At 47.1% G+C, this 20,086-nt stretch overlaps 4 protein-coding genes across 4 annotated transcripts; 2 read left to right on the plus strand and 2 right to left on the minus strand.

Moving 5' to 3' along the window:
* Window positions 1-6,607: 6,607 nt before the first annotated feature.
* On the minus strand, window positions 6,608-6,721 carry FOXG_22823 (uncharacterized protein; the record flags this gene model as incomplete). Its single annotated transcript, XM_018403241.1, has 1 exon — window positions 6,608-6,721. The coding sequence occupies one exon, from the start codon at window positions 6,719-6,721 to the stop codon at window positions 6,608-6,610; it is 114 nt and encodes a 37-aa protein (XP_018258508.1).
* Window positions 6,722-6,857: 136 nt separating this feature from the next.
* FOXG_17458 (uncharacterized protein) lies at window positions 6,858-10,145 on the plus strand (the record flags this gene model as incomplete). Its single annotated transcript, XM_018397465.1, has 2 exons — window positions 6,858-7,921; window positions 7,970-10,145. 2 exons carry the CDS (start codon window positions 6,858-6,860, stop codon window positions 10,143-10,145), a joined length of 3,240 nt encoding a protein of 1,079 aa, XP_018258509.1.
* A 1,731-nt stretch (window positions 10,146-11,876) lies between these two features.
* Window positions 11,877-14,042, plus strand: FOXG_22824 (uncharacterized protein; the record flags this gene model as incomplete). The annotated part of the gene is made up of 3 exons (XM_018403242.1): window positions 11,877-12,704; window positions 12,754-13,192; window positions 13,252-14,042. 3 exons carry the CDS (start codon window positions 11,877-11,879, stop codon window positions 14,040-14,042), a joined length of 2,058 nt encoding a protein of 685 aa, XP_018258510.1.
* A 3,622-nt stretch (window positions 14,043-17,664) lies between these two features.
* FOXG_22825 (uncharacterized protein) lies at window positions 17,665-19,742 on the minus strand (the record flags this gene model as incomplete). The annotated part of the gene is made up of 3 exons (XM_018403243.1): window positions 17,665-18,712; window positions 18,775-19,460; window positions 19,485-19,742. 3 exons carry the CDS (start codon window positions 19,740-19,742, stop codon window positions 17,665-17,667), a joined length of 1,992 nt encoding a protein of 663 aa, XP_018258511.1.
* Window positions 19,743-20,086: the final 344 nt, after the last annotated feature.

Genomic DNA, 20,086 nt, shown 5'->3' on the forward strand with positions numbered 1-20,086 from the left:
CATGAACCTGAACAAAAGCTCTCAGCTGTTCAGGAAAGAAGATTACGAGACTGGATTATGGTCCAAGCTGACCTAGGGTGCCCTGTTTCGCACCAACAGGTCCCGACACTTTGCAAACCAGATCGCAATACGCAACGGCTTCCCAGAAGGCGTCGGAAAACGCTGGTTACTGTCATATTATGGACAGGAACAAAGAAGTGAAGACTTTACCGGGCAAGAGTATGGATTCTGACCGTTATAACGGAGCTTCTACTGAACTTATCAAGGCCTTCTTCATGTTATTGTCGATGCCGGCAGTTCGAATAGTCAAGCAGAAGAACAGATACAACGTCGACGAAGTTGGAATGATGGAAGGGATAGGACTGAACGGTTTATTCCTTGGTTGCAAGGACAAGAAGTCAGTACTTATTCGTCAGCCTGGTTCAAGGTCTTGGATCACAATTCTCGAGTGTATCTCGGCAACGGGGAAAGTCCTGAGACCTTTGGTGATCTTCAAAGGGAAAACGGTCCAACAACAACATTTTCCTGAGAAATTGGACTTCCTGGAAGACTGGGAATTCACCTGCAGTGAGAAGGGCTGGACAAATAATCATATTGCGTTGATTTGGCTGAAAACGGTGTTTATTCCGTCGACAAAGCCCGAGAATCCAAAAGAACCGCGTCTTCTAATTCTCGATGGTCACGGAAGTCATATGACTGAAGACTTCTTGTTTGAGTGTTATAATAATAACATATTCGTGCTTTTCCTTCCAGCACATGCTTCTCATGTCCTACAGCCGCTGGATGTTGCAGTCTTTGGACCGTTGAAGAGGGCATATCGAAAATTCCTCTCAGATCTTGCTTCTGTCGCAGATTCCAGTCATATCGGCAAGATCACCTTCCTATACACTTACGACAAAGCTCGGAAAGAAGCTATCACGAAGTTGAACGCCCTAGCCGGCTGGAAAGCAACCGGACTGTGGCCAGTTAATCTGGCGAAGGTCCTGATGAACCCGATGGTCACTCAGCCTCCTAAGACACCAGCTCCCGTTGTTACAGCTATTTCCCCGGCCAAAGGAAAGAATTCCCGTCTTCTTATGACGCCCCGATCATCTGTACAGCTTCGTCGGGCCCTCCAGGCTGTCCCAGGCGTTGTCTCTGAAGACCCTGCTGTCAGGCTGCTTTTCCGTAAGATTGGCAGTCAATTAGACAGTCATAACTTTGAGATTGAACGCCAAAGAAGAGAAATCACGATAATGCAATTAGAAAAGGAGGAATATCTGCCGAAAAAGAGGAAGAAAGTCATATATAATGGAAATGCCGAGTTCGCAAAGGTTCCAGCGATTTTAAAAGCTCGTGAACAGATGCGAAAAGTATTACAGCCACAAAGAACATCATATCGCATTAAAAAATTAAAACTCGAGGATCTTTGTACTCAGTTCCATCTGAATATTCACTGATAGATATTTTATTTAATATAAAAAATGTGGTGGTATGTTTTTAATTGAGTTACAATCGCGATCTCATTTTTGGTGTTTTGCTACGGGTGGCCGGTTTCTGGGGGTGGCCGGTTTCTGGGGGTGGCCGGTTTCCCCGTATCCGACGTTATGTCACTACTTTCTCTCCCGCTGGCAGCCTGCTACCTGACCCTCAAACTCCCTGTTCCCCAAATGTTTATCGATCTCACAATACCCACAGTAACAGATCTCGTCTTCATTACTTGTTAATTCGTCATGTTCATTGTCTTGTAGAGTCACCCAGGTCCTCCCAAAAAATTGCCCACCTAGATCATCCGACCAATTTGATGATCCGTAGAGTTCAAGATCTTCGTACGGGCGCCAAGAGGAACTGTTATGAGTTGTCAATTCTTGAAGTCGTGCGTGTTCGCTCGTCTCAAGCACCTCAAGTGCACCGTCAAGAAAATCGCAGTCCACGAGGGTATCCGAATCTGCACGTCGATGTGGAGGAGAACTTGTTACGGTGTCGATGAGAGTTGAGGAGTCGAGGGGCTGTACAACCAATGCAGTGATGTCTGCTTCCTCAAACATCCAATTACCCACGTTATCCTCAGATGGATGATTATAGGTTCTTTGTGATGAATCGAAGCCACATGCCGCAACGAAATTGGCACACACGCTGCACTCAATTCTATCACTCCTGACTGCTGGAGTGTCATCACATGTGGCGTGATCTTGCCCGGCACCGGTGATCAGCTGGCGTGTGAGCGGACCACATGTGGAGTCAATATGTGAGGGATAGACGTCAAAACAATCCAAATCACAATAGAGTGGATGGTTCAGTTTCGACAGCCTTGACCCAGCCTGGCAATTATCGCATTGATGCGGTCGAAGGAACAGGCAGTTTGGAGACCTATATATGACGTCTGGCTGGATAGAAGCAAGCTCGACTGTTGGGTTAAGCCCCATATTTGCGATGGTCTTTATATGCGTAGTGTCGCAGGCAACAATATGTTTTTCAAGGTAAAGATACTGGAAGATAGCAGGACGCAGCTCAGTATCCTAAGGTCGTGGTCCTTAAGTATTTCAAGCCCCAGCCAACATACCGTAAGGAGACTGTATCTTTATTTGAACGGCGGGCTAAACCCCTCCTTTGCCTGCTTAAAAATTCACAAAGGAGGATACAAATGAGTGAATCTAACAAGAAAGCGAAATGTGGATTTGGAAGCAGATGTGTTATTTGCCGCCGTTGGGGGCGCGCGAGATCTCGTTTTTGGCAACTTAAACAAGTGGGTTTAGGAGCTGCGGGCCAATTCGTGCTCCACTGACAAAAGTTCAGAGGTTCAGGGTCCAGGTGTAGAATGAGGTTTTGTGGCACATCGGACCTGTCTGTTGTCGCTCAGAACGCGACCTTTTAGGAAGCGAACAGCCCCACTGTTAACCACGGGGTCCGCCTCTTACTTTGTGCTCCATTGTTTAAGGTTTGTCGGTGTTAGAACCCGAGTTGATTTGCCTGACCCCTTCGATCCACCCTCTCGGAAGCGGCAATCCATCTCACCCATAGCCGCTTACAGCACTTTGACAAAAGCGACGAGGACCCCTGGAAAGATGCCCGGAAAGAACCGTCTCAATATACCACAGTATAGTTGCTTCTCTTTGACCAGCAGTTGTTGAACAGGTGCTGGGGTCTCACGTGCAAGCAGGGATACTTTAAGATTACAACCGAAATGGTAAAACCTCCAAGGGGCAGAATTAAACAGAACACAACATGAATATACCAATCTGGATCAATGGACCGAATACACGTAATGTCTAACAGCAGTCGCTAACGACTCTAGCTTACTGACTATTGATAAAACTGCTTTACAGTAATAAGCCTTACCCGCATTATCTATCTTTCACTTAGGAACTCTAATCGTCATACTTTACCTTTGCTTTAGACTTTCCATACCTCGCATTGAGCTTCAGAGGTATCCTGGGCACCTGGTTATATTAGCAAGACGAGGAATATCGGCAAAACCTGCAACTAAGTTAAGCTATGAGCAAGTATTCATGTTTTCGGCTGCATTAGAGCTGCAAATAACATGTCTTATACACAGTTCAAATACTTTACTATAATGCCTCTGTAGTTGCCTATAACAAACTTCAAGCTTAACGACTTGTAACAGGTACAGTGCATTTCAGGTTTAGTTTCCTAAGTTTTATCTTTAATTATTCTTCCCTCCTGCAAAAATAGTACTGTTATTTATATGGGGAGGGAAACTGAACCTGAAACTTACTGTAGTGTTTCCTAAAGAATAACGGAGTTGATATGACGCGTGTGTTGGATTGTAAGTCGTGATACTAAGCTGTGTGGCGTGCTTGATCTCGAAATAAACATATGATACCTTCAAAGCCTTAATGATTATAGAGTTTAAATACGACGAGTTCTCAAAAGTCTGAGGATGTTCTGGCCACCCATATAGATCCATGTAGAATGCATGAGATATCAATTCCTTCTCTGGGTTTTCGGTGACTTCTATCTTAATGATTTAGGATTGTCTCAGAGCCTTTAAGGCTTAGATTTAAGTCTTAAACGTTAAAGTTTGGCTTGAATTCATCAAGTTTCTGCCTAATCTTATTGGCCTTCCTTATTTCGTGTTCCGTATTCTAGTCTCATTCCTGGCTAACCAATAATGGGGTTAACTCTAAAGGTTAAACGCTATTGCCCCTGAACCCTGACCAACGCTAGAAGGAAGGTGATGAAATGTCGGACCGAGAGTTCGGGAACCTCCTTACTTCGAAGGTTTCAAGTTCGTTGCACAAATGAGCTAAGCAAAAGCTGTACGAATCAAAGCACAAGCATTTAATGCTGACGACCGAGCATGACAAGGGCGGGCCGAGCTTATTGTCAGCACAAGCACTGCGGTCAGACATTGCAAATTAGAGACACAAAAGTCATCTGCATTCAGAATACGGGGTCGCACAGCAGAAGAGGCCACTCAATTTGTCTCAGCATACTGCTGTGATCGGCAACTTGAGAAGAGCCCGAGGTGACACGGCACCCGAAATGTTTGTTTGCTCTGCCTAGGCCTCGCGTCAGGGCCTTTACTCCTGTCCACGCTCACGACATTGATCGTTTAGCTAGCTAACATGTTTCACAATATTCCGATTGGTTGAATTACGTAGGCGACAGCGTGGGTAGTGGGATTATACGTGGGATAATAACGCCTTGGCACGGTGATTAATTCTGCCAATTCATCTTAAACAAGAACAAGTCCCACGATTATTAAGCTTCCACTGAAGATTAATAAGAAAACAACATGCATATGTAAGTCTAATTCCTCAAAGGAAATATGATAAACTTTAAACCATGTGGTTTCATTTTCATTCTCCAAAGTTTGTATTAAGCTACCACCTTCTCAGTATGGACAGCCTCACGTAAACCAATGGCGCAATTGTGATCTACTATCCCTGCCGGCAGTTGGTGCGTGTGATTGATTGGCATTGCCGCTTCTCAGAGTCTCTAGCACACAAGCTTTCTCCGTCTCCACAGTCACTCACGGACGAGACAACGAATTTCAGTATTGTCACCGCCTATCACTATCTGAGAATCAATCAAGAGGGGGCAGTGACGTTGATAGGGATTGCCCTGCTTAGTGGAGGCGAAAAAGGCTGGTATCCTTGTGATTCATGGTATTACTGCAGTTGTAAACCCTGACCATGCCTTTTTGCCCCATGCTCATCCTACAGTGGGATGCAATACGTTTGAATACCGGGCGTGTATCTTCTTTTGCCACTAGCCTTTCGAGCCAGCTTCCAAGTGAATATCAGTTGTTGCATGGCTAATAAGCATAGGGTGATTGGCTAGACCGAGCTTCTTCCTTAACGTCGGATGGGGGGAAACCGGCCACCCCCGGAAACCGGCCACCTTACACTAACAGATAATAAAAATAAAGGATTTAATAGCTTCCTCTATATAGCTTTAAATAAGAATTATAGATAATTTTTATATACTACTAATATAATACTATATAAAAGTAATTTTATTTTTTATATATAATATATAGTTATTATATAATATAAGTTTAAATAGAGTTTAAAAGTTAAGAGATAAGAAATGTTTTAAATTAAATATTAAATCTAATAAAAATAATATAAGCTTAAAAAGATAAGATCTGAGCTTTTTATTACTTATATTAAGTATAGAAAAATACTATAAAATTATATAATTTCTTTAAATAATAATAATAAACTTTTAAAATAAATCTTAAGAAAATTTATATAAAAATATAAATTATTTTAAAATTTAATTATAAATTAAATAAAATAGCTATTTAAATACTTTAACTTATATAAACTGGCTTATAAGCTAAAGTAATATAATATATTTTAATATTTATTTTATTAAGCTATTTTAATACTTATAATAATAAGTAAGTTTATTATTAATAATAAAACTTAAATTATTAAATATATATTAAATATTAAGTAATATATATTATATATTCTCTTAATAAAAAGCTTTAAACTCTTAGTAATTTTAATTTTAAAACTAGAATTTTATAACTATTTTAATAGACTTTATATAAAGGTTTTAAATTAGTTAAGGTTTTCTTAGTAAATACTAGTAATTCCTTAACATTTTTTACCTTATATATTAAAATAGCTATATTTTCCTATATAAGCTTAATATAATTATATAGTATTTTTTTTATATTATATAAGCTATTTAACTATATAAATAAAACTAGAAAAAAATTATATTAGTAATCTATAATATCTTATTAATATTTAAAAATGTTATATTTTCTTAGCTTATAGTAGAGGAAAAGTGGCCGGTTTCTGGGGGTGGCCGGTTTCCGGGTGACCGACGTTAGATCAGAAGCAGGCTGAGCTCCAAATAGGCTAGACAGGGGGTATCAGTACTTCAAAAGGTATTCAAACTTATTGCATCCCACTGCAGGGAAGTGTTAAAGGCAGCAGGATATTCATACATCAATCATAATATTGCAACCAGACTTGTAAATCGTATGATAGAGTCTCTAGCCTTGTAGGCTTGGTACGTACAGTACAGTCCCGTTTTGGGTGATGTGTGATGTCAGGCGCAGACTGTTCCCAGCTTCAGCGCGGGGAGCCACCGACTACATACGTACCTGTTGCTTGCTTCTCCATAAACTTCCCGGACGGCTTCAGGTCACCTCAACCTCAACCTCAACGCTCTTGCGCTGCAACTTTTTAAACTGCACAACAGCTGTACCAGCCAACGTCTTATGAAGGCTTTGTTTTGCCCTGTCGGACTGCATTCGCAGCCACCAAACCCCTGTCTAACTCAGTCGCTTCGCTCCACCATCATCACCACAAGGGTCCGGTATATTTGTTTTCCATCGCCAGATTCTCGGCCTCGGGTGGCCACGTCGTAACTCTGTCTCTGGCAGAGCCATGTCCGGCCGTGCCGTTTTGAGCCCTCAACATGCCCAAGCGTCCTTTGATTCTGGTCTTCAACTCTATGGCGACGTGCCTGAATTGAACGCTGTGCCTCCTCCCTCTCACAGCGCCTTAATGGATTTCACACGCTTCGACGATTTTGCGTTTGCTTACTATGGTCTTCCTGACCAGTCTTCTCTCGTTTCCCTAGTAGATCACACCCACACGTTCCAATCTCTCACTACGTTTCCCCAGCACCAGGCCATATCTGGCCTTGCACATAGCGGTCTGCCGTTCGGCACCTTGCCTACGGACAACTACAACCAGAGCATGGAAGACTCCAAAGCTCCCCCAGATCGGACATCTCCCGCATCCAACGCCCTCGAAGACCCGACTACCGATGAGTTTGGTTTGGCTTCCCCTAACCGTGCGGGTGGCACTGATCTAGGCGGTAAACCTAAGGAGGATAAAGCCGATGCCACACCTGCGTGGAGTGAACTTAAAACAAAGGCTGGCAAGGAAAGAAAACGCCTCCCGCTTGCTTGCATTGCTTGTCGCCGAAAGAAGATCCGTTGTTCTGGCGAGAAACCCGCCTGCAAGCAGTGCCTACACTCATGTATCCCATGTGTCTACAAGGTTGCGACTCGGAAGGCTGCGCCTCGGACAAATTGCATGGCTATGCTCGATAAGCGACCGAAGCGCATGGAAGAACGCGCCATCAAGGCCATATCCAAGTCGGATCAGGAAGTCGCCTCATCTGTGACTCACCCCGTGGTCAAACAGGCGATACCAGGAACCGTAACTTCCAGTAGGCCAACCAAGAAGCGCGGCGCCGAAGAAGCATTTGAGCCTGATCTGGAAGCTTGGGCGAAGGCATCTTCGGAGCCAAAGATTGAGGGCGATGATGGATCCAGCAGCTTACAAGTCCAGGAAGGGGAGGAGAATAAGCTGCAACATGAAGGCACCGAAGCACTCCCCTCCAGGGAGATACAGGAGCATCTGGCAGAGGTGTTTTTCGAAAACATCTACGGTCAATCCTACCATCTTCTACACAAGCCAAGCTATATGCGAAAGCTAAAGTGAGTTCCTTTTGGGTTGATCTCACGTATCCTGCTAACTGTCAACAGAAATGGCACTCTACCTCCGGTGCTTGTTCTCACAGTGTGCGCTGTAGCTGCTCGTTTTACCTCAAACCCTCTAGTGAGTTCTTCAGGGCCTGAATTCTTACGCGGTGAAGAATGGGCATCACACGCTCGAGATATTTGCACCAGACGATACGAATGGCCAAACCTCACCATCTTGACGTGTCTTCTCATTTTGGGCCTTCATGAATTTGGAACGTGCCAGGGCGGCCGTAGCTGGGCCCTGGGTGGACAAGCTATCCGAATGGCTTTCGCTCTCCAGTTACATAAAGACTTGGAATACGATCCCTCGGGCCGTAATGGCACCACAACGCAGCTCAGCTTCATTGATCGAGAGATTCGGCGACGCATAATGTGGGCCTGCTTTCTCATGGATCGCTTCAACTCTTCTGGGACAGACCGACCCATGTTCATCAGGGAGGATACAATTCAGATTCCTCTGCCGGTAAAGGAAAAGTACTTCCAGTTCGACATGCCTGCGCCCACCGAGATGTTGGACGGTCGAGTACCTCATCCGCCGTCGCCCAACGACGGACAAATCGCGAATTCACGAGAGAACATGGGAGTTGCGGCCTTCCTGATTCGAGCCATTGCCTTATGGGGACGAATCATCACCTACCTGAGCCAAGGGTGTAAGGATCTAGACCCCAATCCATTGTGGGAAGACGAGTCTCACTACATGAAGCACCTCGATGATGTTGTAAACCTTGAAGCTAGTCTGCCCTTGTCACTCAAGCACTCTGCAGAGAACCTGGAGGTCCACAAGACAGAGAACACGGCAAGCCAGTTTCTTTTCATGCATATCTGCCTGCAGCATAACATTCTCTTTGTCAACCGAGCTGCTATGTCAGCACGAAAGCAACATGGTGTACATGATGATTTCGTCTCTGAAGCAAGCAAGAGGGCCTTCAACGCTGCGAACCGAATATCCGAGCTTCTTCGTGAGGCTGAACAGTCGGGATGCTTTGTTTCGGCCCCGTTTGCTGGATACTGCGCCTTTTCCTCGACAACAGTTCATATCTTGGGTATTATCTCTCGCAATCCCTTCACGAAGCTAGCAGCCCAGGCCAATTTGACCACCAATATAAAGTATCTTCACAGAATGAAGAAGTATTGGGGCATGTTCCACTGGATGGTGGAGAACGTTCGCACTCAGTATCGAAATGTCTTGGACGCTATGAGAGCTGGTGCGAATGTCGAAGAACGAGCCACACAGCCGTCTTTCCTGCAATACGGAGACTGGTTTAACCGTTACCCTCGCGGTCTTTCTGACGCTGAGTTCATGGATCCTGCCACTCACAAACGAAAGGATTCAGGAGCAGACGGCGTCCTCGAAGCGAAGCGCGAACTGCGATCAGTGGAGGAATACTTCACGCTTCCAACACCACGAAGGGTTGAGAATAAGGATACTATCCGCGCAACAGCGCCGAAACGAAAGCAAAGCGCCAAGAAACAGGCTGGCATGCCAGCACAACCTGGCCAGCATCTCGATTCGTTGCAGAGTATAGACGCAGACGCAGTCTCCCAGGAACGCAAGTTCTCGGGTGGTTTGGGATTACAAATCACAGGTGCAGCAGGCTTCAACCCTCTGGCAGCATCAAACCAGCAGAGCCCGGATTTCAGCACCACCATATCACCTACGAGACCGGCCAACATGACTCCATTTGCTCACCACGCACACACGCCCACCTTTTTCCCACCCGAGCTGCTCGCAATGAACTTTGGGCAGGGTTCGAATGGAAACATCGACCCGCTTGATCGTCAGCTTATCTATGGCGGATACTCAATGGATGCTAGTACCGGCCTGGGTGGTGGCCAGGATATGATGAGCGGCCTTGGTTGGGATACCGTCGCTTTAGGCGCTCAGCCAGATGGACGCTTGCAAAGTCGGCCGTCAAATGCCAAGGCAGGCATGCATGGACAAAGTGCAGGCATGGCTGATGGGGCAGGATTGAGCAGACCGGAAGCATCATCCGCATGGTTCATGCCATTCAACATGGAGCCTCCAGATATGGATCAAGATGCCGGCTTCAACATGGGCGGGATTGATCCGTTCACGGGAGTGTTTGGCGGAGGAGGCAGTGGTTTGGCAACGCCGAATGCGCTAGGTGGGCTCATACTTGGGCATTGTAGAGGGAGCTCTACCCACTCTACCCGGTAGGGTAGAGGAGGTATCTTCTCTACTCTACCTGGATAGAGAAGAGAAGAAGTGGGTAGAGCTACCCACTCTACCCACTCCTGATTGGTCAATTAGATCTTATAATTTGATAAGATTGCAAGATTGTGGATGCTGAAGTACTTGAGGAGTCGTCTAGTTTTATTTATGCTTCTCAATATATATTGTGGTGACCTCTCACATGAGTTCAGATGCTACCGAACATGCTGCCTGCTACTGCCTACCTGCAGCATACTTGGCACTACGTTGAAGAATTCACTCGTTTGCATTTGTCGCGAGGGGCGTGCAATTGATCAGACCGGCTGCCCGGAGGTCCGAACTTCCAGTCAGAGGTTGGTGTCAACTATGTCTCCCAAAAAGCAAGTTCTGTAACACACAGGCCCTGGAGGCCTTATTGAAAGACCAACCCTATTCAGTCCCAAGATAGATATCAAGAGCTTTCCAATGACTTTCTTTGCAACCTGCCACTAAATGCGACAGTATATATATGCAGCAAGAAACTTTTGCGAGGAATCAACATAGTTCTCATCACCTTCCCTACCAGTTACTACTGGCATCCACATCAATATATTGTTTTATATTCAATCTTTATTATATGGATCTCTAACTATGTCCATCTCACAGGATTCATTATCCCTTGCCGTGCCTACAACGCCCTCCACGCCGAACCTCACCTTGCCGGCGCCCAGTGTTGCTTCCAGTGCTCCTCCGAGTATTGCCTCGATTCCCACCGAGAAACTTTCAATATGGACTTTCTTTCGATATGCCAGAGGTTCGGAGCCCGAGTTCAGGCTAAAGGAGAGATCGGATCGAAGTGGGAAGTCCTCAAATAAACGCCTACATTACTGTATCGCCTGTTGGGATAAGAAGAAGAGTTGGAGTACAATATACACATCAGGAGCCCGGGATCATCTTCGTCTCAATCACCCATCTCTGTGGAAGAGATGGCTGGATATGGAAGACCGGCGAACCTCTTCCAAGCCTAAATTAATGCCTGGCCAGCAGGTCATAAATTCGTTTTTGCTTCAAAAGGATGAGGCTTCGAGAGAACTGGTCCTCCGAGAGGCTTATGATCGGCCGCGGCATCTCCAGGCAGGGTCCAAATCCATACCACGAAATCCACATATGGATCCATAATGTGGATCCATATCCATTCCATTCCATTCCACGTAGGCTTCAGCTTTTCCACATCCACGCCACGGAACCCCTTCCACATGTTCCACATGTGGAAATTGTGGAAAGGAATGGAAATTTAGGTGGGGTTTGAAAATACCTGGATTTCCTTGTGAAATAGCGCATACCCTAAGTACTTTCCATAGCCAATAACAACGCAATAGCAACAATTTTCCACTCCGTTTTACCCGTACACAAAGTTCAAACAAGTCTATTCTAGGAGGGTTTACTATTACTCACGCCCTGACTACTCCAAACCGAAATGGCCACCCTTCATCCTACCAAGTCAACCACACCCGTTCCAGAACGTACAGAAGAAGACAATCAACGACTCTTTCAGCTCTACAAAGGCTGGACCTTGACGGAGAGAGACGGCCAAGTGCGTCAATGGGTATATCAGTTCGGCTACGATATCCAGCATGCCGATAAGGGGGAACGCCGATGGGTGTGTTGCCTTTGCATCAAGCAAAAGCGGCCGAGGCCAAAGAGTTACGCCATCAAAGGGTTGCAGAACGCTGATTCGTCACCTGTACACGGACCACAATGGCATCATGGATCCGACAGGCAAGAGGCAAAAAGCCTACAAAGGCATCCGAGAAAGCACATCAGTCCATTGCAACAATCCTACAGTTGAACCCGAAGGAGCCGAAGGAACAAGATTTGATCAATACCTTGATCAAACGTTTCGACAAAACTGTATTCCAGCAGAAACTTGTCAACTGGATTGTCAACTCTAACCAATCCTTCTCGATCGTCAACGATCAAGATCTTCGAGACATCTTCAACTACCTCAATCCATCTGTCGAGATCACAAAAGCTAACATTACTGACGTGACCGTGCGTGCCATCGCAGAACGAGAATTTACCAACAACATGGAAAGAGTGAAAGATGCTTTGCGAAAGAGTCCGGGACAGATCCATATCCAGTACGATGGCTGGAAGTCTGGTAACCGACACGCCTTATACGGCATCACATGTGTGTTTCGGGATTCAAATAATCGGCCACAGAAGTGTGTCCTCGGACTGCCTGAGCTTACAGAGCGGCACACAGGCGAGAATATCGCCGGGCAGATTATCGAGATCATTCGGGAGTACGAGATCAGCGATAAACTCGGGTATTTCACATTGGATAATGCCGGTAACAATAAAACCTCGATGGGGGAGCTTGGATTAGAGTTTGGCTTCGACTGGGAGAAGCGATGGGTTCGCTGCGTTGGCCACGTTGTCAACATAGTAGTGAAACAGATGCTGTATGGCAAGAACCCGGATGCTTTCGAGAAAGAGGTCTTCGAAGGACTTCACACGGCAGCGAAGGAGCATGAAGTCTGGAGGAGGCGAGGCTCTGTTGGAAAATGGCATAACTTTGCTGTTGTAGGTGGCTGAGTCCCCGGCTTTATTTGTTATACTCACGAAGACCTAGGAGGTGAGCAGATCGGACACGTGGACCGATATGCTCAAGAAGGTACAGGCTGTCGAGAGCCAACTCTCTGATGACGCTCAGCTCAAGAAACACCGTCCAGTTGGAGTTGTGGTCGACAATGCTACCCGGTGGCTTTCTCAATTCTCGATGATTGAACGCGCTCTCCTCTTGAGGCCATTTTATAATTCTTTTGTCCAGAGAGCGTCAAACGAGTGGGAGAAGGTCAACTTGACGAGAGCTGGCCACATCAAAAAGGGCTCCAAGCTGCCCTTCTTCCTGAAGGAAGAGAATCGCATGACACCTGATGATTGGCATGTGCTCGGGACTCTTTACGACATTTTGCTTGACTTCCAGCTGGTTGTGAGAGGCCTTGAGGGCGATGGACAGGGAAAACACCGGAGAAAGGTCGAGGAAAACGAGATCGACCCTCCACTGTCTGGTAAGCCTTAGACTTCTCAAAAGCGGCCCGATTCTTATTTTAACAGATGGCTTGTACAGGAACAAGCTGGGATCTTATTCACGCGTACGAATTTCTTCTCGAAACCCTCGAATCCGCGAAAAGAGCAGTCGCCAATTTTCCGCACGGCCATCACCTCGCTGTCAACATCAACCTGGGTTGGCTCAAATTGAACGAATACTACGAGCACCTGAATGATAGCCCCCTGATCTATGGCGCTGCAGTTCTTCATCCTGCCTACCGGTGGGCACTGTTTGACGATTTGTGGGGAGACGACGACGAAAGACAATTGTGGATTACCAAGGCGAAGGAGATGGTCCAGGATCTCTGGGAGAGAGAGTATAGGGACCTGGAGGTTGATGACCCAGAGATTGAGTTGCCTGCCAATAAGCGGCTGAAGACCTCAAGAAACAAGTTCACAGCGTGGCGCACAAAGAAGCGAGGACTGACGACTGGAGGGATTTCTGTTACCGAGTCGCCAATTCGATCCCCAGCTCAATCCCCTAGGTCCTCAGTTGGCGGTCTGGATCTTGATGAATACGAGCAGTGGCAGCGTGATATCGAGGATGCTGATGCTTCTGTCACAGATCCCTACGAATACTGGCACATAAGGCGACTCAAATACCCCCGGTTGTCTAGGATGGCCTTGGATCTGCTTACTGTGCCACCAATGTCAGCCGAGTGTGAGAGGCTATTCTCGACCACTGGCCGCATGGTTACCAAGAGCCGCAATAGGCTAGATGCCAGTACAATTGGGCTTTGCCAGACACTACGGAGTTGGTTGCGCGCCGGTTTGATCGGGTCGCTAGATAGGATTCTAATGGACGAGTGACAAAAACATCGACGTCACCAAGGCATGGATGCGATCCACTAATTACCATTGTTAGACAAAGTAGGTTTCCATTCCACAAATTCCACAATATGGATTCATTTCCATAATGGATCCATTTCCACCCATTCCACATCGAAGTTATTAGTCAGCATCCATATCCACGCCATATTCACAAATGTGTCGTGGAGTGTCGTGGATTTGAACCCTGGTCGCCCCAGTCCGAAGGCCCGCGGGGGAGGTTGAGTCGCATTGTCCAATTGTCGCCTCGCGGAAAATTACTGCACAGTCAGAACCTTGGTGAATACGAGATGGGATCTCCAAGGATACCTATGGGCATATGGGGCGATGGGGCTCTACTGCAACTGTCCCTAGGGTCTCCTTACCCCTAAAGCCTTAGCAGCCGTAGCTGCCGTCTGATTTCTTCCGCCACGAACGACACTTGCATACGGATAGAGAATCAAGAGCTCGAGCTGGAGCGGTCTAGCCGAAATACTCAGGCCCAGGCCCAGGCTGGCTACAGCGGGCGTTGTTGAACACAGCTAAAATTGGAGGCTCATGCCAACGCTAACGAACGGTCACCCAAACCCCAGCCAGCCCCAACATTTCCAAGGGCTATTATTAGCATGATCCAGACTTTTCTGGAAAGGGTCATTCGATCCAGCCACCAGAATCCCAGTGCCAGCAGCAGCCAGCTTGGCCGACTAATGCTTAGACCCTCCATATTTGGGCTCCAAACGTCATAGTGAAGCTGGAAAGAGCTTGGTGCCGATTTGGCATTGGCATTGATTGATAGACTAACTATTGTCCATGAGTCTGAGTCTAGGCTAAGCCATTGCCACGAATGGATCCCCTCGTAAATGTACTGTATAAAAAGTGAATTAAACCTTAAGTAACTGCCGATATCTCGTAATAATAAACCAAAAGTTTAAAGGTAATTGCTAACTTAACTGCCAAGTTAAAAATGACTGAAATATACAAGATATAACTGCCGACTTAACCAAGGTTACCATGGACTAAAAGGTAATACAGTGGGCTGCAAAAAGTATTCGCATCCCCCCTGTTCAGGAGAATGTCGTCTAGCCGGATCGGGATTTTGTCAAGGGTGCCGCTTTGAGCTTGTATTTTCAACATAATGATATCACCTAGAACAGCTTCAGTACTTTGTATACCAACCTTCTGCTGCAATTACAGCGTTGACCCTGTTCGGCATTGTCTCACAGAGGTTTTGCAAGATTCTTTCTTCAAGACTATCCCAAGCTTCTATTGCAGCTAAGACTAAGGCGTGTTGTGTAGTAACTGTATCCTCTGCGTGAGTCAGTTCCGGGTGTAACCTATAGATCTCGGCCTTCATCAACGCCCACAGATTCTCTATAGGGTTCAGGTCAGGCGAGTACGGCGGCCAGACCATCAGGTTAACCCCTAGCTCTTCCAGCAACACCTTGACGATCCGGGCTGTATGCACAGAGGCGTTATCATGCATGAAGATATCCCCTGGTTGAAGGAACCACGGCAGGATAAAGCTGTATAACTCATAGATGCCGATGGCGTTGATATTACCGACGAGAGGCACCAACGGCGTACGAGATCCGTGACCAAAGGCAGCCTAGAACATCTGCCGTACGATGCCGAGTCTCCTAGCTTCCTGAACATCCTATACGCGTAGGGCCTCGCGAGGCGATAGGAAGGTCCAGATAGGTCTCATGCCCTGATCACGGCGCACCATACACTCATCACTCCATTTGACCTTCCTCCAATCGATGCCTTGATATCGTATGGCCCAATCGAGCCTTTTGCGAGCCTGTAGCGGCGTCAGGGCCACACGTTTCTTCTGCATCTATTTCCTCTTGTTCATCTCACGTAGAAGGTATCGTAATGACCGAGCTTTAACAGCGTTATCAACTGAGTCAAGCAAGTCCCTTATTGTGATATGTGGATCGGTTATAACGGTATCATATATGTGATCGCGTTGCTCTTCTGTAAGCTTTCGCGGTGCACCGGAGCGGGGCAAAGTGAGGTTATCCTCGCCGCGTTTTTCTTCGGATTTTACAGTTGGCCAGATGGTTGATTTTGGTATTTCTGGAAACCTATGAAAAAGCTCTCTCCAGCTATAGCCGGCACGTCGTAATTCGCAAATGTGAGACAGTAAAGATGGCGATAATTCCTTGCCTCGAGGCATCGTTATGGTGTTGTGGTGTGACGTGCAAAAGCAGGGTTGAAAACGCGGTCTGAATCGGGCTAGGTTAGGTGGCCCCACAGGTAGTAGTAAGTAAGTAAGTATTTATTTATTACGCCCGGGAGAACAGATCTCATAGGGCCTGAAGCTACGCTAAACTACTCACATATCCCCACTTTTCATCAAGTTTACACAAACGAAAGCCCTACTGCTCTTCCTGTTCTTACTTTTCTAGCCCCGTTTGCTTGACTCTGCTTGACAGACCTGCTTGAAGGCCAACCAATACCATCTCCAAGTGTTCAGCATCCTATCTTCAGCAGCTGAAGCATGGTCTGTCAACTTGAGGCTGTTTGTTGTTAATAATCAGCTGTGATGTTAATATTAGTAGTCATTTGTTTTCTCCTTCTCAAACTCCTTCCTGGCTCAATCTTCCTGTCGCCATCGCAAATTTGACTGTTGCTCGCACCGCCTCCAGGTTAGGTCTCCACTTTGCTCCGTCTGACGCCGACTTTCCACCTAGAAAGAAGGAAAGGTTGCCCATCAAGTTTTGTCCTACTCGACGCATGGCTTCACGCTCTGCTTCCCATCTTGTGCATCGGAACAGAAAATGCTCCATTGTCTCTGGTCCACATCCACATTCACACATGTCCGACTCTGCGGCCCCGATCTTGTTGAGGTAGCTCTGTTGATCTTCGCCATTCCCGTGCGGAGCTGCGAGAGCACTCCGGCTTCTCGTCTCTTGCAAATGTCGTATAGTGCATGCGTATGTTTGCCTGGTAGGGCCCGATCTATCCGTTTGGAGTAGTTGCCTACATTGTTGGGTAGTTTCCGTTGCTGATGCAGCTGCGACACTGCCAGCCTGAGCCGCGTGGAGCGGGCCTGGTACGGTAGCGATTGCGGCGTGCATCCCGCTCTGGTAGCCTTCTTGGCTTGTCTCTTTGCTTCACGACTCATGCTGAGGTCATCGTCTCTGGATGGTACCCAGATCATCTTGACTCTATTGTTTCCCTTTCTCAGTCGCTCGATGTGCTCGTAGATCTGACGGATGGAGGTCTGGCCTGATTGCTGTTGCGGTCGGGCAATCGCCTTGAGTGACGACTGGCTACTTGACAGCACCGTAAGCTCTCGACATTGTAGACCATCCGGCATGCATCGCAATGCCATCGCTATCGCCTCCAGCTCGGCGGTGTACGGGTTCTGATCGTCTCGCGACCCGAGCGTGATCGAGTACCTGGCCACTACCGCAGTTTTGTGTAGTCGCATGGCCCGTAGATAGTGATGCAATTTCTTGTACACGTACGTACGTACGTACTGTATTTTAGCCGCTGTACGTACGTACAACCTTATTGTACGTACAAATATGTACCATACAAATGTCCCCCTTCCTTTTTAGGTAATACTGGTAACTTAGTAGGCTTCTCACGGTCCTCGTCTTCTGCCATTTTGGCCTCAAACCTCTGATTCCACCTCAGTGCCAACCCCCAATATATCACCCGTCGACTGTAATACACCCTCCCACTCAAAATCTCCACTGGTGGAGGCCATCACACCATCCATCCAGACCTTCTTGCCCTGCGCATTCACAAATAACTCGAGATATGAATCTTCGAGTCCTAGCCAGTCCTTCTCCTCAAGATCCGCCCAGCGCTTTTTATGGGCGTACTTCTGATCCTTAAGGCGATCTAATACGCGGTCGTTCATAAAAATGAAAGCCTGCATGTCAGCGTGCATGGGCGTAAGGCGATTTCGAGCTTTCGTGTGTATGAAATTAATAGCAGAGAAACTTCGTTCTGAGGGCACAGAGTTCGCAAGCGTGTTCATTACCTTCACGGCTACTCTAGCCAGAATCGAGCCCTGGTTGAGGAGGCACTGCCACGCCATTGCTGGCTTGAAGCCATCATCGTATACAGCGCTGTGCTTATTAAACAAGCCGTCTGGGCCGCCTGTACGCATTCGGAAGTGTGTGAATTCGGAAAGGGCACGGTGATATTCGTCGTCGTTTTTCAGCTGTTTCTGCATATACTCTTGTACGCGCGCAAAGACGCTAGGCGGCAGTTTCGAATTTGGACCTGTTGTATCAGGCCGGAGGGCATCGGCGATCCAATGTATATCGTACGTCTGCTTATCGAGCCGGGCTTTGAATATAGCGTCAATGTCGTCCCACGGAATATCAGGAAACTGATCAGCCTCTCCCATCTCAGACCATTTGCTTTTGATTTGCAGCCAGCGATTTACAACGTGTGCGATTCCCGCCCCATCAGCCTCGGAAGCGTGTTGAAATTCGTTCACGGGTTTTAGCACAGCGATCGCAGCCTCCAGTTTTAGCCAGAAGCTGTTGTCTTTGATGATTCGAACCGCTTCGGGCAGGAGAACGGGGCAATCTTGAGATCGCAGCTCATCCCGTACGTCTTTTCGAATAGACCAGTCTCTGGCAGGGTCTCGAGAACGGAGGAGGGAGAAGAAAGAATTGTACTGAGAACCCCAGCGTGTAATTATGCTATTCGGAACGAGCGAGTTAGTATATCGATTTCTCAGTCACAGCTAACGATTTACCGTTACCTTCTGATCAGCGCGCGAGTTACTCCGTTCCACCTTGTGCGTTGGCACATTCTCAATCTTTGCAATTGTAATTTAGACCGTGAGAAGAACTTGAGAAGGGTGCTGACGTTATTACAGAGATCCTCAAAGAATGGAAGAAGAAGGATATCTTTAATTAGAAGCTGAAGACCGTGAGAATCGCATAGAGAGAAGTTGATATGTGAGAGCTCTGGGAATCTCCCTAGCAAGCCGTGTACAGAGCGCATCGTGTTTTCGGTATCTGTACAGATAGAATTAATTCTGGAGAGATCACCGCCGCACAGTTGCTGCATTTCTCCCCATATCAGCTTCACCCAATTCTCCGCTGTGTGCTGTTCGTCTCCCGTGTCAAACGTTTTCCAGTAGAAGGCTGGGCCGTCTGGTAGCTGTACCGAGATATTAACGATTCTGTGACCCGAGACATTATCTGAAGCGTCAAATATGATGTTGAACCATTCTGAGCTGGTAATGCGTTTAAAAACCTCGTCATAGAGTTCCTGATAGAAGTCGGGAAGAATTCTCGTAATGGCGGCGCGGCTAGGAGGCTTCCAGCCAGGCTTAATGCGAGTGAAGAAATAACGCCAACGGCGGCTCTCGAAGAGGCTGAAGGGCCGACCACCGGCGATTACAGCAGCAGCGGCATCATAGGCGTAACTGTGACTCTCGTCCTGCGAGATATGCTGAATTCAGACCTCGGTTATCTTCTTTTGTATGGCTTCTGAATATGAGGGAAGATAGCCAGCGTTATCTTGAGCTTGACGCTCCTGTCGCTGCTTGGCTTGCCATTTCTCACACGCAGCGAGATGCTCTTTCGGCCTCCCAACAGAGGTCGCTGCAAAATCTTTTTGGCAGTGACGGCATCTGTATCGCTTGCTTTTCTTGGAGTTAGAGCGGCCGAGGTCGATAAACTGTCGCCAAACGAAGGCAGCGTTAGCTTGGGTGGGCGCCATCTTTTTGGCGATACCTTCAATCGGGAGAGAATGGCAGAGTGTGTTGAGCTGCTCAGCCAACGGAGTTTTTGTACAGCCCCCCGTATTTGTATAATATGACCCACAAATTTCCCTATTAGGATTATTGTGGAACCCATTGTACGTACATAGTACGTGTACGTACTTTTTCTTTCTGTACGTACGTACGTACAACACGGTTGTACATACTGTACAACATCACTAGTTCTACCTCATATCATCCGCCCCCTGTTCTTCAGAAGATAAACACTCCGCCAGTAGCCAAAGCAGAACTAAGAGCCGTGGACATCGTAGCCCTCTCATGTCACCCATCTCTTCCAGCCATG

This window comes from Fusarium oxysporum, chromosome 14 (assembly GCF_000149955.1).
Source record: "Fusarium oxysporum f. sp. lycopersici 4287 chromosome 14, whole genome shotgun sequence".
NCBI lineage: Eukaryota > Fungi > Ascomycota > Sordariomycetes > Hypocreales > Nectriaceae > Fusarium > Fusarium oxysporum.